Genomic DNA, 17,805 nt, shown 5'->3' with positions numbered 1-17,805 from the left:
TTACATTCTTTAAAAGAAAGGTATCTAGCTTTAGCCAAAAAGTGGTAACTGTTGAATTTCCCCTCATTCTACACATCCTTCTTGAATCACTTTAAAGACTCACAACTTGACTGAGAGGAGACGAAAAGGACTTCAACATGGAAGGATTACTGAAGCTGTATGATGCAGCAAGTCAATTCTGCTGCCAGCTTGTCTCTGTGGCCACCTGCAGTAGTGCAGCAAGGAGCAGACCAAAGGTGTTCAGACCTTAGACTGTCAATAAAGATGGACGACACAACATCACCACAAAAGTGAAGCCAAAACCTCACGATCGGCCCCTGGTGGCTGGCTGCTGTTTAGGTCTTACATCCCACCTCCTCCATGTTAGCAAAAAGTCAAAGTACTGGCTTCAAATGCAAAGGATGGCGGTGTTCATATCCAGGATACTTTGGCTTCATGTCTGGATAGTGGGAGGAAGTTGATCATCGTCTGTCTTTATATACAGTCTATGTTACAAGCAAAGTGAAATTTGGCCTCACATTTTTTACAAAAATGTAACCACTGGACCACTGTCGTTAAAACTGGACATTAGCTTCAAATGAGCAGATTCATATAAAGCCTCAGGACTGTTCACTCATTTCATCAAGTCACATATTTTCATTGACTTTTTATACAAGCTTGTTTGCCCAAACTTGACTTTGCACTCGGTCTGAACACATAGTTAAATTATTGGGCAAATTGGTGAGCCACATGGGTGAGCAACTTTCCGTGGTTGGTTGATGAATAGATGCCAATTTTGAGTCCAATATTCCGTTCTTGCATCATATTTATGAATCTCAAGCAGCAAAAAGATTATTGGTCTTATGGTGAGGGATGTTGTGTTTAATTCTTGTTTTAATTTTGTCAGTGACATGCACATACAAACAGAGTTTTAAAATACTTTCTAACTTATGAATTCAGTTTTTCAAGTGCAATTGGAAGCCTGTGTTATTAATTATATAAAAATTGATATAGTCCAAGTGTGATATTCCTTTTGCACGGTGCACCGATCAGTTTGTGTCAAATAATCCTTAAATTAAACATGCAAAAATAATTTTCCATTTAAGTGTGACTAGTAACTGTGAACAGGAAATCTCCTAAGACAGCAACACAGCTAGAGTTTAAACAAGGCTTTGCCCTATAGTACATTAATCTGTAGCTCTTACATGGTTAAATTGTATAAATCACAGGGCTAAACAGAAACAAGTCCCGGCGAGTTCCAAGGCACGAGTGATCCAAGAGCACCGCATGAGCTGCAGTTGTTTTGGAGAACAGAAAGGAACCTGAGCCAACACACAAAACCACTTCAGAGGAATCAATGTGAATCAATAGACCTGTAATCTGTTGAACTCTAAACGCAACATTCAATCCATAATTACATCACTTATACATATACTGTGGATGGGTCTATCATATAAAATGTGGATGAAAGTGAATTCAGAGAGTTTATACAAACTATTGTGATGATTGTAACCTCTGATCACATTAAATCCGACGTTTATAAAGGGTAAAAAGATGCTATTGACTTTTCAGTGTGAGCTCACTGCTGCCGCTGTGATCTCTGGGAGCGTTAGCGCTGTGAAATGTTGTGGGGAACTTCAAACACACGTAGCAGCGGAGCTCAGATCCTCCTCCACAGTAATAACTCTGAGTGCTTCTGGAAGGAGGAAATCCCCTGGCCAGGAAAGACACATCACTCCACTACAGAGGCAACGAGCCGGGTGGTTTCACACAGCCAAGCCACAGCATTCACCGGGAATTAACATCACATAAGACGACTGAAGGGTACAAAACCAGTGTTCCAGTAATGGAGTGTGTGTTAATGTGTTAACACAAACATCCAAACAATAAAATATCACTCGAAGGGTATGCAGTTTTTTTATTCTTGCCATCTTAAGGTGTTTATAAGAGAGCATTCAGGCCAATAAGTCATGAAAGTTAAGTGTAAGAGAGTGTTTAAGAGAAGCTTTACAATCTGTAGAAACCTTCTCACGGACCCATATAATCACATCTCATCCCAGGTGCTGCTGGTGACTGCTGATTTCTCCAGCTTATCACATATACAGAGGTGAATCAGTTTAGCCAGGAGCAGGCCTTTATTTTGCTAAAGCCGGCATTTCCTCCAGTATCAAAGGCACCGGGAAAAAAACCTGAGCACGAGGAGCAGCGCAGGTGATAAGCTGAGACTTATGAGGACCATTTAACACAAAGAAGATCCACCTTTCAAAGGAAAGTTAAAAGCTATGATATTATATTGTTAATGCAGTTATTTCAAGTAGTTACTCTGGATTTTATTAGATCACAATAAGAAAGCTATATCACATGCATTTAGTCCCAAATAAAAAAAGGAAATTAAGAAGCAGCCCAAACAGGAGTCTTCAACCATGCTAGCTGCTCTGTCACAGTGAACTTTGACACATTTCTTACTGCTACATGCTAATGTCAGCATGCTAACATGGTTACGTCATACACTGTAATTAAAGATGGACGATGTGTCTCCACTTCCTCCCATCGCACAACAATTAAGCTAAAATATCGCGGATAAAGGTGCTGCCATCTTGTGGATTTGACATCATTTGGAGCCAGAGTCTTTGCTGTAGTGACCGCGGTAACGAGATCCCATCGATACACATGCTCAACCAAGCGTGAGTCAGTCTCAGCTGTCAATCATGATATTTAACCCTGTTTGTATAGCATCAAATAACAAATTAAACCCAAACGTGATCAACAATCAGTGCGATAAGAACTTCCTACTGTAAAAGACAAAAACAGGATTTATAACCTATACTGCAGCCAACCGCCAGGGGGCGATCAAGATGATGCGGGTTCACTTTTGGGGAGGTGTCATGTCCGCCATCTTTATATGCAGTCTAAATCTATTTTCAGAAAGGACCTGCGGGTAAAATTGGCTGAGGAGTTTATCCGCAGTTTGCCTTTGACACATGCACAACACAGAGGGAGGTTTTTGCACAACAGCAACAAATCCTCTGCATTATTCAGGCAAGAGGTGGAGCAGCCGGGTGTAGCAGACACAGGCAGGTAGTAACGTACTAATCCTGATGCATAGATCACACAATTTTCTTCACAGCACACAGACACCAGTGTCGGCTCTTATCACCACAAACTCTCTCGACATCTTTGTCGGTGTTGTGTCTGTCGCGGGTTAGAAGCATTATCAACCCCCCCAAACTTTTAGCGATCAATTAAATAGCCATTGAGAGAAATAATAGTATTATGTCAGAAGTGAACCTTTATTCTTTCTCTCAATAGCCTATTCAGAAACTTTCATTATTCAACGGCTGTTATAACAAGAAGACATAGATTACCACTTGTTGGACTCAGGCAGGGGGTTGATGATGCTTTGGCCTCCTCCTCTTCCTCCCGCTCATGCATACCTCTCCACGTCCCACTAACTAATCAGCCTACAGATCTGGCCAAGAATAGAGTGGCTGAACACACAGGAAATATCATATTCAGGCTTTCTAGAGTTTCACCTGTGCTTTCCAAGTTCATTTCCCATGCTTTGACCGAGAGGATATCAGCACTGTCTGCTTCAGTAGGCAGAAATTAAACTTCAAAGCCCTGAAAGCCAACAGAATAGTTTGGGGAGTTGGTCAGATGTTCCAGTGTTTGAGTGCTGAGCCATTTATTTCTTCACTATGGGTTTTACTGTGCTCGCTCACATTATTCTGTCTGCTTGGCTCTTGTCCTCCACTAACCCAGGTGTGTTTTTACTGGGTTCAAATTTATCAGTGAGGAGATCAGGAGACCTGCTGCCAACAAGGCAGTTCAACCGCTCCATGTTATGAAACCAGAAACATTTGTAGGGGAAAAGAAAGACTATACCCAGTTTGATTAAGAAAAGAAGTAAAAAGTATCCGCATAGTTATAAAATTGGGGTCAGGAGTAAAATGATCATCAAATATTGACTTTAAGCTTCAGTCCTGTATGGTTTGATGTGACAAGTACCCTGAGGCTACATGCATGCTACTATGCTTTTGTTTAGTTTTTTTTAACTCTGCCACAGATATGCCTGGCGCACACACTAGTCTGGGGTTCAGAGCCCTTATGGCGTAGAGGTTTGGAAAAGCTGCTGGCCCCGTTTTAGTTAGAAAATCTGCTGCGTAGTCTGGACGGGCAGGAACTGGGATGTTTGGAAACAATGATACTGCCCAGAAGGAATCAGCTGGCTTTGGCCTCGGCTACCAGTGTAGAACTCATTTTGGACAACCAATTACAAGCGTTGCTGACCCTGTTGTCTTTGCTAACAGCTGTTGTGCAGTTACATTCTGCCTTGTAGAATGATACAATTGCTTTCATGTGTAGGAGACAAGTTATTATTTGAGAAATCTGTGACAATTCCTGTGTCCTGTTTACACCAGCATGCCCATGCCCAGTGTGCGCGCGGGTGGTCACATGATATATGTTTTCAGGTGTGTTAGTGTGGACGGCGATTCAAACTGATACAGAGCCAAACCGCTCGTGTGGACAGAGATTGTTTAGTGTGAAAATGTTGTATTCAAATGAAAACATAGTAGTATGGATGTGGCTTGAAGTTGCCTTGAAGAGAAATGAGTCAGGGCGAGCCGTAGCCCCTTCTCACAGAGAGTTGACACCCACCTGCTCGGGAAGATCAAAGTGCTTCTCTGAGCACATTAGGAAAATACAGGGGACTCATCCCAAGCGCTCAAAGTGCCACAGAGATGCTTAGCCACACATTCCCCCTGTCAGAGACAAACAAAGACAGTTTTCTTGCAGTAGAAAGGCACGCTGTATCCCCAACATGCCTCACCTGTGGTGACCAATCACAACAGACGTTACAATCCCGAGCCCTGGAGGAAGATAGGTGAGGGTTTATGTTGTCATAGGTGGATGTTTTACTGTCGGTGTGTAATACATTGTGCAGTTAATGTTTATTTTCACAGGGACAACCTCATTCCTTTGGTCTGACCCAGAAAGATGAGATGTGTAATCATAACAGCATTGATAGGAGCATGTTTAAATGTCTGCAGACATTACACATTCATCCACAGCTTCTGCTGTGTCAACAAGCAAGCTGTCAGGCTGTGAACTGGAAACGCTAGTTGTAAACAACACATGCAAAAATTTAAACCAAACAGTTCTACATTCTAAATTTCTAACTTTATATATATGTGTACAGTGTAGAAATAGTCAATTAGAAGTAAATGTCCTTCATTCCTATTCATGCAAAGTTTCAGAAGCACTAGAATCAAACATTGAATAGCACAGACCTCCACCAAGGCCTAATAGTCCAACACAGGACTGTCTAGCTCTTAAATCGTTTGAAAACCGGCACCAAATCACACAAACTTATACATTTCATAACTATAAATATATATAGGTCTAAATATTTTTACAAGATCCGTTTCTTGTGAAATTGACAAAAATGTCCCTCCTGGTTTAAGAAGTGGAGTAAAACAAATAGAATACTGTTTAAAATACGATCCAATCCTGAATTACATCCAAAGCCAGCCCGTCCTGTCTGGTCCTGAGGGGCTTGCGTGTCCACACTCAAATGCACAACTCCTTCAATAAGGTCATTCCTTCTTTGCAAACACACACATCATTGAATATATTTAACAAACTGTTTCTTGTTTGAGCACTTAGTGGACTTCAAGAAAGCTTATGAAATAAAAATTCTTTACAATTTTCATATTCCTGTTTTATTCCGGGGTTCAAAGAAAACACAAAGCAAATTATACTTTTCCAAATAGTGTCTCAAAATGAATGTAAGATTTACAAGAGCTGCTGATATTGCATTGTAATTTAAAAATAAGATGAAACAGGCCCCTCAGTCTGACAGGGACCTCAACGCTGCTTCAGACACATAAAGTAAGACTTTGAAGAAATGCTGTTTTAAGGGTGGAGAGTGTAAATCTACCATTCTGGGATCGCTGCTCAGGACTCAGATCGATAGGTAAAGTTCACTGATAGCCACGAGCTTTGAGGTGTCCAGAGACTGTGCAATGGTGAATGTGGACACACACACACACACACACACACTAACACACGCACACACACGCACAAGTACACGCACACACACACACACACACACACACACACACGTTTTTTATGGAGATGAAAGCAGATGAGCCAATGAGGCAGATAACTACGGGAGTAGACGTCTGCAAACATCATCCTTCCTCATTAAAGCCACCATGTTTCTATTTTACCTCTGAAACATGCAGAACTATTGTCAGAACACCCTGTTGTGATGCTGAAAAGAGGAAAAGAAATAAGCTGATGACAGGGCACTTTCATCTTACTTATCGTGGCGCACTATCAGGCTGATCAAGATGGGCCAGACAAAGTACCACCAGGTCCCGTAGCTCTGAGCTGAATTTGATCTGTTTCATCATATCTCGCCGTCTTTACTCCTGTGGGGAGGTGAGGTTGGTGGTCCGTGCATCTAGACCACAGGGGAAAAAGAAAAAGGAGCCTGAATGACAGATAAGTCTCGTCTTATTCAAGAGGGGGGCATCTGTGTTTTATGAAGAACATACAAATATGGAGCTGGATGAAAAGAGGGTAGAGAAAAGCTCTGATAAACAACACACATGCCGTCTCACGCAACACTTGTCAGGAGGTGATAGTGTGCTCATCCCTTCAATGTAGCCTCAGCTTTGAGATGGCACACAGATCCAACAAAGATGTAAGAGGAAACACCCAGAGACAGTTGAACAGCAACACACCACTTCCGAAACTACACATTATAAGACACAAACTATCATTATATTTTATTATATCTTATAAGTCCTCCTCTGTGTCGTCTGTGAATCTCTGACTGTGACGTGGAATAAACTGATGTGGTTCTTTCTTGTCCGAAAGTGCTGATTCCTGCACTGCACACTGCGTCATCTCCTGTCTTGGCCCACACAGCCCTTCAGCATGCACTGTCATGATGTTTCGGACGTCACTAGATGCATCACAGACAGTGAGGGAGACATTAACATCAGTGAATGTGCAGGCCTTCCTTGAGTTGAAGAGAAAGTTTGCAAAGCCTTGTCAGTGTAAAATAAATCTAAAATCCATGTGAGTTGGTGTGAATTGTCTGTGGCACCAATCAAAACAATATTAAACCAAAGCAGCTCAGTCTGAGGCTGTGGTGCTTTGAGTCCCTCTGTTATCGTGATCACAAAGACAAGCAATCATAATGTCAACCATGGTCACCAGTTTTAGCATCTTAGCATGAAAACATTGCCTTATATTCACTTAACTGAAGCAGATTTTTTCGTCACAAACCAAAGTGCAGAACATTTAAAATCTAGTCCAGACTTATGAGATGACAGGATGTCATCATTTGATTTGTCAGCAAAGAGATAGCAGAACATCCTGAGGGGAATACGAACTACTCCCGTCTGCTCGTGAACCCGCTGACCAACATCGCCCTCCCTGGTATTCACATGATTAGCTCTGCACAATGGGTCAAGTGGGGTTGGCCTCCGAAATTCAAAAATTTGACATAACAAGTACTGACCTTTTTGGTGACCAATCTTCCATTCACTGCTTTAGCTGGAAGATGGGTGTATTATTTATTATTATTTGTATTTTAGATTTTCTATAATTGTTCTAATATCACCAGACAAATATTGTATTTCGCTAAATCTTTTTTTATAGCTTGAGCTTGGAGCTACAGCTACAAGATTAGTTACAAAAACAGTTTGACCTGCAATACAAGCAGTGTACCTATGGGTGGGGCTGTTTTGGAGGATTAATGCAACACTATGGAACTTTAACTGAGCAACAGCGCCCTCTGCAGCCACTCATTATTTTGGGCTCCGTGTCAGAGCCAAATTGGTTTTCATGTAGAGAAAAAACAAAGATTATCAACCTAGTAAAATGAATAAGCATGATCAAGTGTTAGTTCCCTGTTGTTCGTCCCTGCTCAGAGTGACATCATAAAACCCCTCACAGCGCTCCTAATGGTGACTACCAGCACAGAAGGGTGCAGGTACTGGCAATGCAGGTATGTAATTTCCTGTTATAGCTCCTGTTCACAGCTTGTTCCTGCACAGAGCTGCAGCGGGAAACCCCGGCTCCCCAACACAGAGCACAATGCTCATCTGCAACAGGCCTGCCAGGTGTCAGCTCATGACACTGCAATAAAAAATAAATATTTTCCACTCTGGTAATGCTTCAGAGATAGATCCAAAAATAACATGTGTGCTGGCTTGATTTGTTTGTTCATTCGGGAACATCAGTTTCGTTTTTTTCCTGTGTGGTAAATTTGGAATCTATGCAGTGAAGAAAAGTACCTGTCCTCTTTTATCACACGTCTTTCATATTAAATATATTGCAATTACGGTAAATGAGGATAAAGTCAGACACAATCACAAAGGAGACTAATTTTAGACCTTTCTTACTTTTGCTCTACATTGTTAAAAATCTTGTTTTCAGACGCTGCAGAGGTGGAATTCTTACGTGGTGGAGATAAGGACAGACTGCTCTATTTGTCAGTGCATGGGGCCCCTTAAGGGCCCCAGAGAATCTGATGTCCACTCTGACATTTTCTCAGCAGTATGAGGTTACATATGAGGAAGACGAACGTCCTCATCATCAAGCCTCCACTGAGAAACAAAACGGCCTCTCACTCCTGTGTCTGGTGACATCAGGACAAAATGTCAAAAGTTCCCAAATGACTCCTGGTGAGACAACGTTTTCTCAAATGAGAATGGACAGGAGCGACCATTTTTAGATGACCTATATGTATCAGTTGCTATTTTTATCTGCAGCTTCTGTTTGGTGCGATGACCTGCGACCTGTCGGGGTCCTGCTGAATTTTAGAAAAGGGCAAAGAGCACAGTGTGTAGTGAGGTACATCCCAGGGATTACAAGCGTTGCAGGGTGAGAGTCAGTAACCTGTGGTGGCTGCAGGCTAGCGAGGGTCACAGCCCACCCATGGGGGGAGGGAAGATAAGGTCAGAAAAGGCTGAGGAGGATGCAGTTCCCAGACACAAAGTAGACAGATCCAGAGCTCAAACACAAAATAAGAAAACACACGCAGGAGCAGCGTGATTCTTGAAACCTTTCAGTGAAATAAACAATAAAAGTTGGCTTCATCAGAGCAAAGGTCGAAAAGAAGTTGCAATTTGATGAAACCATGAGAGAACCTATTTTTTGAATTTTGAATCCAAAGATATCTTGAAGCAGCGCAGAAAAGATCAGAAATAAGCGAAGCAAAGGAACAATAATCACAATACGCTCTTGAATACTTGATTGCAGCGACCTCCCTGAGGAAGAAAAAGGTCACAGGATCTCTGAAAAGGCGGCCATTGTTCGTCATTTCCTACGAGATGACTTAGTAAAATTGAGAGGAAGAAAGGCACACTGCCGGACCAACGTGATAGCAGCCCCTGAAAGTGGAGAGCACTGATGCATGAGAGAAAAGCGCCTTATGTCAAATATAATTGTCCTGCCCTGAAAAACAAGCTTGCAATGTCTGATTCGATTCCCTCCTGTTTGGCTCAGGTTACTTCCTGTCTGCTTTAAGGACGATGGTCACGGCAACGAAGCTCCTGGGAAGATATTTTGTGGGATTTTCTGATTTCTTTGTCCACAGAGGGGCTGAATTTAATGACCTCTCATGCACCATTATGTGTGTCGTTTAAAGTCCATGGAGGACTTAATACTCTAAACTAATAATCTGATGTAAAAAAACATATATACAATATTTCAATTTGGTGCAACAACCAACACTGTCATCCACGAAGCCCTGTAAAACAAATAACTCCAATGGAGCTCAAACCTCTGTCAAGACCCAACAGTCCCCTAGTTTAAATCAAATCAAGCTGTACTAAATTGAATACACTAATATCAGTCCCCTAAACATGTCATAGTTTTTCATCAAGATCAATGAATTATGATAAATATGTGAAAATGTTGGTATCTTGCAATGTTAAAGAAAGTGAAAAAAAATAAACTGGATCCAAGCCCTGATCCAGATCCACACACAAATTGAATGGGTTCTTTCCCGATCTGTGCGACATCCTCCCGCCAAGTTTCGTTGAAATCTGTTTGGTCGTTTTTGTGTAATCTTGCTTACAACAAACAAACAAACAAACGACAGGGATGACAACATAACGTCCCTGGGGAAGATAATAACAAACCTTCATCCTCACGACCTGCAATAGATGATCATGAAGATGTGAGGCCTCGTGTCTAAAATTAGATTAAAACAAATCATTTCTATATTTAATTTCAAGCTCCATGATCGAGATTCAAGCTGTTGAGATGGAGGAGGCGAGCGCTCGTCCCGCTCCAGGTCCGCTGCCCTGCTCTGTTGTGTTTGCAGACGTCTGCAGTGGCCCTTTGGTTTCTCTCCTGCCCATTGCCTGGAAGCTTGTCCAGCTGTCCCATCATTCTGTCAGCGCCGCTGTCTCCCTCAGCCCCAGATTAAAAACGCCAAAGAGGCCGCCAGGAAAAGTGGCTCGCCCTCGTCTCTCAGGACTTATGTCAAAAATGTTTCAGTCCTCAGGTAATTTGCTACAGTCTGGGATCCTTTCACTGTTTACTTCAAAGCAGCTCCCAAAGAGAGGGAGCGAGATAAAGAGAAATGAAAGAGAGGAAAAAATGATATTTAGTTGTGGGTAGTGACAGATCCACATTCTTTGGTATTGTCATGCCATGAGAATGAGGAGTGCTTCTCTGGGGATGCTGACTGAGTCTGCAGCAGTCCTTCAATCGTACTGATAAAAAGCACTGAATCCATGGATTGTCTTTCTAAACAGAGCTTAGTCAAACAAATTGACTCAACTCCAGAAGAATGCGCGGTCACTCCAACACAAATACACAGGTTAGAGACACTTTGAGTGCAAAGTTTAGAAAATCACTCGAGCAGATTACAGCCATTTGCTTTTGTAAAGACAAACACTGAACGTGGAGGTTTCTTCAATCTCGCTCTGGGTAGTTAATCTGGAAAAAGGATAAATTATCTAAATTATCTAAATCAGTTTGGAATGATCTTGTAAAGTTGCTCTTTGTTTAGACGTCGGTAAATTCTGCCCTCTGTGTAAAATAGTCCCTGCTGTCGAATCAATAAGGCCTGAGGAGGGAGGAAGAGAGCGAGGAAATGACAAATAATTTGCTTCCCTGCTTCTAAACCTTAAAGTGAATTTGTATTTATTATTATTATTATAATATAAGTTTATTATTATTATTATTATTATTATTATTATTATTATTATTGTTAAGACAGATATGTAATATTTATGTTCACTTATTACATAGTACATTTTCTGTCTTGTTTTCCTTATGTAAAGAGCCTTTATTGTAATACAATAATAACAATAATGATAATAATTATAAATTTATCAGAGAAATCAAGGAACATGTTGAAAACCCCCCTCTTGCGATGTTAAAGAAAAATGTATCCGCCCCCTGATCTGGATCTGCACCAAAATGTGATGGGTTCTTCCCGGGGTCGTGCCCCACCCCTCCACAAATGTTCATTGAAATCTGTTGAGTAGTTTTTGCATAATCCTGCAAACTAACAAACAAACAGTTGCAGATGAAAACACCCTCCTTAGCCAAAATAGCATTAGATTTATCATACTGACACTTTTATCTGAATCAAATATCGGTAGTAAAACAAAATCTGTAACTGTAGTAATGGTAACTTAGGTATTGATGAAACAAGTATTTTAAAAGTTAGGGGGGAGTCAAATACCTTTTTGGTATATTTGCTCACATTGTGTTCACTATGGCCTGTGAAAAGTTCACAGGCCACCTGGTCAGAGCTGTCTCTAAAAGTTCTTATTTCTAAGTAAATACAACATCAGATAAGACAGATTAGTGGCACCAGCCCTGGAAAGTAAAGCAGTAGATCTTTGAGGTCTGGAACAAGCCATGATGATCACTTGTCCTGTGGAACATACCAGCACAGTACAATGCGTCCTCTCGCTGTTTGGCGTGTATACTTAAAAACCGTACAAGTGTGCACATGTGTGATGAAAAACGTTTGACACCAGTCCCGTCTCAGCGTTTGGATATTTGAAATGCACCAGCACGAAAGAATTCGCAGGGCCTCGGCAGGCCACGTCAAAGCCGTGACATCTCTGCAGAACAACATCTCGGGGTTTTCAAGTCCACATCAGGAATGCATGGGCGCATTCATGGCAAACAAAAACAGTGATTAAAGAGGGTAACAGGATCAGCTCTAATCAGCGTGTCCTGAGAAAATGCCAAGGAGTTTTCAGCCATTGTCAGGTCATTCCAAAGGGGGTGATCTCTCTCCCTATTAATTATGTGGCGTGCCGCAGCAGCCGTCCTCTGCAGCCTGAGTGACCTTCTCTGCTTTCATACGTCTGTGCAGAGCGATCAAGACATGCAGAGACAGTGTGGGGCATCAAGCTTCCCCCACCATGTGTCTGCCCTCTCATTTCTCTGACAAAGAATAATGGCCGCCTCATAACTAATGGCACTGTTAGACAGAGAGAGAGGGAGCTTCTTCAGTGCAAAGAGGGGGGGTGGGGGGGGAATAATCATTATCCAAAGACGTGTTCTATCATGTGATGAATTCTGTTTTGTCAGGCCCAATGCTTTGGTGCCTCTGTGCTGGAGATGTTCAGAGCTTGTAATGGAGATGTGATCATGAGATAAATATGAGCTCAGCACGCAGAAGATTGATGATGGTGAATCTTGAGCTTATCTTTGGTGCAACAGCTCAATGACATCCTCTGTTTAGTCCCCCCCCCCCTCTATTCTACTCACAGTGAGAGGTCAGTGAGGGATAGAGATCACCACACCAGTCTACACTGTGTCAATGCTGCCCTCTGTTGGTCACCTAAGTTAAAATATCTCAACAACCATGAACTACTTTCACATTTGATGATTCTCACTTCATTTTTTATCTTCTGCAAATAAAAGCCTTTAATTAAAGTTTATCACTGACTTTTAGTCAATGACTTCCATTGTAAAACAGTTATGTTTATAGTAAACTTCTCACTACAACTGACACACACAGAGACAAAGGGCCCTAATTTACTCACTTGGAGAAGGCCTCCCCGTTTATGGTAGTTTTTAATTAAGCCCTGTCATTATTTATGTATTTATTTATTTGTGTGCCGTTTTGTATGGTTTTAAATTTGTTCAATTGGTATGTTTTTAGAGATATGTGTTATTTGCAGCCTTTTAAAAATGAATTTTGTAGATTTGTAGGCTAACTATAACACTTTAATTCCGACTTTGGTTGAAAACTACTCTTGAACGTTAGAAGCTGACGACAGTGATAAATCCTTCCCAAAGTTTCCTGCCACATTCACACGTCATCCTCTAAACTACAGAGTTCGATTAAAAAATGTTGTAGGACACCGTCAAGGGAAACCTTTGATACAGATTGCATTATACTAAGGTTGAATTGTCTTGTTATGAAAAGTGAAAAATGTCATGAATGTTGGATTTGGATCAAATGCAAAAGTGTGACCAGGTCATTCTGATTTTAGTTTGAGCTCAATGAGAAAAGACTGTGTCTCAGGGACCCCTGGGCCCATGTGCCTGGTATGTGTGCAATCTCCTACATCCGTTGCGTGAGATCTGACACCTTGTGGGCTCCTTGTTCAATTTTGTTTTTATTTTTTAAATCTTTTGCTCACTTTAAAGGCCTTAAATGACCTTGCACACAAATACCTTTTAAACGTATTGATCTGCCGACAGAGCCCTGCTGGTCACCCCCAGCTCTCACCTTGTAACAAAGGGGGCCTGAGCCTTCAGAGTAAGAGTTCCCACATTATGGAATTCACTCCCTGTTGAATTTAGAAGGACAAGCTTTTTTTAAATCCCTTCTTAAATCATTTTCTGAAAGCTTTTACAAATGATTGACATTGGCTCTCATTAACCCTGACTAATCCTATTTGTCTATTTATACAATCCAATCAATTTTTCAGTTCCATTTTCTCTTCTTTGTAATATTGTTTAGAAAAGTGCCATATAAATCAAATGTATTATTATATTACTGTCTGAGGTTTGAGGTTTGACACGTGCAAAGCTAACACAAAAGAAATCTCTGGTTGTAAAGAATAATGTGTTAACAAGCAAAAGATGGAATGCTGCTGAACAAACACACTGACAGTCAAAATGCTGTGGGGCTCATTCTCCGCAGTTGGGATGTCAATGGTTTATTAAGGTTTTTTATTTTCTCGTCCTGAATAATCTGCAGCAGCTCTGTGGAAACATGAGTCAGTGGCAGGAGCTCCCAGTTTGACTGCTGTCTGAGGAATTGGTGAGAATCTCTTTTCATTTACCACCTTCAGTATTGTGGGGATTGTTTGAGAAACTTTATTAACTATATTATTTATTAATTAACCATTGGTCATAAGGTGAAGTCAAACCAACACCATGCTGACATGAATACGGGGCCAAACTTCTGCACATGCCACGTATTTTTCATTTGAAATAAAAAATAAAAATATGAATTTATCAAGAGATATATACAGAATATTTTCTCACTTGACCTGAACAGCTAACCTTTGCCATAAGCCAGTGATGTTTTCAATGATATGGGCGACTGCTTTTATAAAGTTTTAAAGTTGCACTAGAACCTGGAAAGCACTTATTGGCAGCACATTTTGACAATGAAGAAAATGTGTGGCGTCAAAGATTGACTTTAGTATTATATTACCCACAATGCAACTTGACTGCTGACATTTGGGTATGAAAATCAGGCATGTTGTCCCAGGAGCAGCAAATGGAGGGGGGGCATATCACTTGAGGCAGTTCATCAGACCTAGAACAGCTTTACAAAACCTTTTCCCACATATGCAGCAGAAGTCTTTAACACCTGTAAACAGACTCTGATGTGCAAATTAGCTGGAGTTTCCCTTCAGTGCCTGAACTCTTTATAACAGCTTCTTCACACAAGATGAGATGTGTATCTCCAAACCACCAAGGGATTAAAGAAGTTTTTCATTTTCATTTAGTTTTTTTTAAATGTCTTTAAATTGTATCTCCATATATTGTACTAGTTATAAAATGGTCATCAGACACAGAGCAATGGGATGTGAATGAGCAGATCCACAGAGTTATTGCTTTTATCTGTTGTTTTTCAGCTAGGAAACCTAAAGCCTAAGTGAATTAGAATTGTCTTTTCTCTTGTCTGAGGTTTCTACATTTTTCCCCCTGCTAAAAGGTTTTTTTTGTCCATGAGACAAACTGTGATTTGTTGATATGGGCAATACAAATAAAATTTGATTTATTGATTGATCGATCGTCTATGTATTTTGGAGCTGTCCAGCCATTTGGTCGCACTGAGGTAGCATGAATAATTCAGAACATCTTTGTTGATGGAAGTGACTGCTCTTCTTCAATTTACTTTGGCAACATTGCAGCTCATTTATTGGTACAAAACAAATGTTTGTTTTATTGGCAGCCAGTTATAAATATGTAATGGTCACAGTCTGAGTCTCCAACAAGGACTGACTGGATAGGTATCAGGACTGTGCCTGGAGAGAATGACTTTTTCACTATATATACACAGGTTGACAAATTTAATATTGGTGAAAATGGATTGTGTCCGACCTTGTCGAATACTGATCTGTGGGCCTCAAACAGAATTTGTCACAATCGTAAATGTCAAAGTAGTCCCATCGACAGTCATGTGGTGAGGGCGTGATCATTAAACCTGCAATGTGTTCATATGTTTGCATATATATGTGACATAGATACAGTAGATACATGCAGAAACTGAGACTTTGTAAGATTCAAATACAAATTTTATTCACAAGAGAAATATAAAATATATAACATTTTGATAATATATACACTGTACATTGCAGAAGAGTAGTTCATCTTCTCATCCACACATTCAAGTTTAACTCTGCTGTTCTCAGATTGTCAGTCTCTGCACCTCCTCCTCAAAACCAGGGTCTCCACACGGACGAAGAAGAGTTCGGTGTTGACCCCTCCCTCGGCACAAGGTGTGGAGAGGGTCTCGGGGCCCAGGGTGGTGGGAAGTGGGTGCCAGCAGGGCTGGTGTGAGGGGCCGTGGGCGAGAAACTGTAGAAGGAGGTGTTGGAAGATGGAGGTGACAGGCTAGGGGGGAAGGAGAAGTGAGAGGAGAACGACGGGAACGGAGGAGAGGTGGCATATGTGGAGAAAGAAGGAGAGAACCAGGGGGAAGAGGGGGGGGAGAGGTAGTCGTGGGATGGCGTGGAGCAAGAGTGGGGCTGAAACGGAGAGGGGGACGGAAGCAGCGTCCGGGAAGGCTCGTCCACAGACGTGACTTCCTGTTGCAGCTCAGACGTATTCTGGTTGAAGTCTGGTCTCTGCTGCTTCTCTGTGTGATGCTTCAGCCCCTCGATCAGGCTCGTTCTCTGTGCCGGTGTGATTCTGCTCATGTAGCTGCTCAGCTGGGACATGCACTGCTGGAAGCCTGCACTCTGGATGCTGAAGAGTGGAGGAAGACTGGACTCTGAGTGACGAAGGCTCAACACAGGAGCACGAGTCTTCGTCTGACCATTAGGAGAATCTGCAACAAGTGACAAGACACGAAGGCGAGAGGGAAAACAGGGGTGTAAGATTACAACGCTGATTTACATTTCAAGTACATTTCATGGGGCTGATGAATCATTACATTTGACTAACCATTGCTCCTTTTCTTTCCATCTGTCCACGTCTGAAGATATTCCACAGCCAGGTCCAGAATCTCTGCTTTCTCTATTTTAGGATTCTGCAGTCGCTGTGAGCGATAACACACAAACATGGGGAAAAAATTAGTTTTCATCATTGAAATTAAAGTTTTTTTTGTAAATACGTGCAGCATCTTTATGTGATCTTTTGACTTGACTCACTGGATCCGATGTGTGATTCAACAGCAAACTCCTCAGCTCAGCGAGACTTTGGTTTATTCGATCTCTTCTCTTCTTTTCAACAACTGGCTTCAGGATCTAGAAAGAGATTAGGAGATAATAAAGTTGAGGTCACTCATCAAGTCATGAAATGAATGTGTAATGATGATGCATTTATAACAGTTACACTCAAAAGACAGAGCCCTTAGGACAATCCTGCTGACAGCATGTGATATAGCAAGTTGTACGTGTGTGAAGCCCAAAGCTCCCTCGACTGAGGACTGGATAAACATGGTGCATCAATTTTATACGATGGAGAGGTCGACATATCCCCCAAAATGCACCAAGATAAATTTAAAACTGGTCGAGGTGTATTCACTTAAAAAGCCCCTAAAATTAGATTTTACATGACAGATACAAAACTTGAATTCTACAATTCCTTCCAGCTGTGGTGTTTTGTGTTGAGAAATTTACACCTATGAAATATGCAACTTTTTTTGCTGTGATGTATGATTAGAAAACAGGCTTGTCTTTGGTAAAACCTCTAAAGCAAAATGAAAAAACAACGAAGAGAATATAAGAACCAGTTTTGGTTTCTTGGGTTGTATAAAATAATCTTGTTGATTGTGATTGCTGTTAAAGTGATACAATGCAATAATAAGGAGGCTTTTTTTTTTTTTTACTCTTAAAGAAAATCCATAAAATCCACAGTTTGGATTTTCCTCCACTGATTCCTCCTGATGACTTAAAGGCAAAGAGAAAGATAAACACCATGATGCAGCCAGGAAGGGATTTTCCTCAACCTGTATGGTAACCTAAAACTAATCTACAGAGGGCTACTCCATCATTTGTTCTCATAAACAAATGTGTTAACTTATAGGTACAGTTAGCAAGTGTCCCCAGATAAATGAAAGAATGAATAGATTCTTACCCTTTTTCTGCTCCTGCCATCCTCCACACTGGGGTTTTGCAGTTTTCTGGTCATGTT

At 41.2% G+C, this 17,805-nt stretch overlaps 1 protein-coding gene across 1 annotated transcript; it reads right to left on the bottom strand.

The window, feature by feature from the left end:
* Positions 1–15,833: 15,833 nt before the first annotated feature.
* On the bottom strand, positions 15,834–17,805 carry her11 (hairy-related 11). The gene is made up of 4 exons (XM_035161848.2): positions 17,749–17,805; positions 16,821–16,916; positions 16,615–16,708; positions 15,834–16,498 (listed from the first exon to the last, which is right to left on the bottom strand). Exons 1-4 carry the CDS (start codon positions 17,800–17,802, stop codon positions 15,885–15,887), a joined length of 858 nt encoding a protein of 285 aa, XP_035017739.2. The 5' UTR covers positions 17,803–17,805; the 3' UTR covers positions 15,834–15,884.

The sequence above is a fragment of the Hippoglossus stenolepis genome, chromosome 7 (assembly GCF_022539355.2).
Source record: "Hippoglossus stenolepis isolate QCI-W04-F060 chromosome 7, HSTE1.2, whole genome shotgun sequence".
Lineage (NCBI taxonomy): Eukaryota > Metazoa > Chordata > Actinopteri > Pleuronectiformes > Pleuronectidae > Hippoglossus > Hippoglossus stenolepis.
Note: the sequence above shows the minus strand (reverse complement) of the source record. Positions and strands in the feature narration are given on the sequence as shown.

Coding starts and splice junctions, on each gene's coding strand:
- her11 (XM_035161848.2), bottom strand. CDS start 17,802: ATGACCAGAAAACTGCAAAACCCCAGTGTGGAGGATGGCAGGAGCAGA. Junction 16,917..17,748: donor ATGGCAGGAGCAGAAAAAGG/GTAAGAATCTAT, acceptor ATCTCTTTCTAG/ATCCTGAAGCCAGTTGTTGA. Junction 16,709..16,820: donor TGAATCACACATCGGATCCA/GTGAGTCAAGTC, acceptor TATCGCTCACAG/CGACTGCAGAATCCTAAAAT.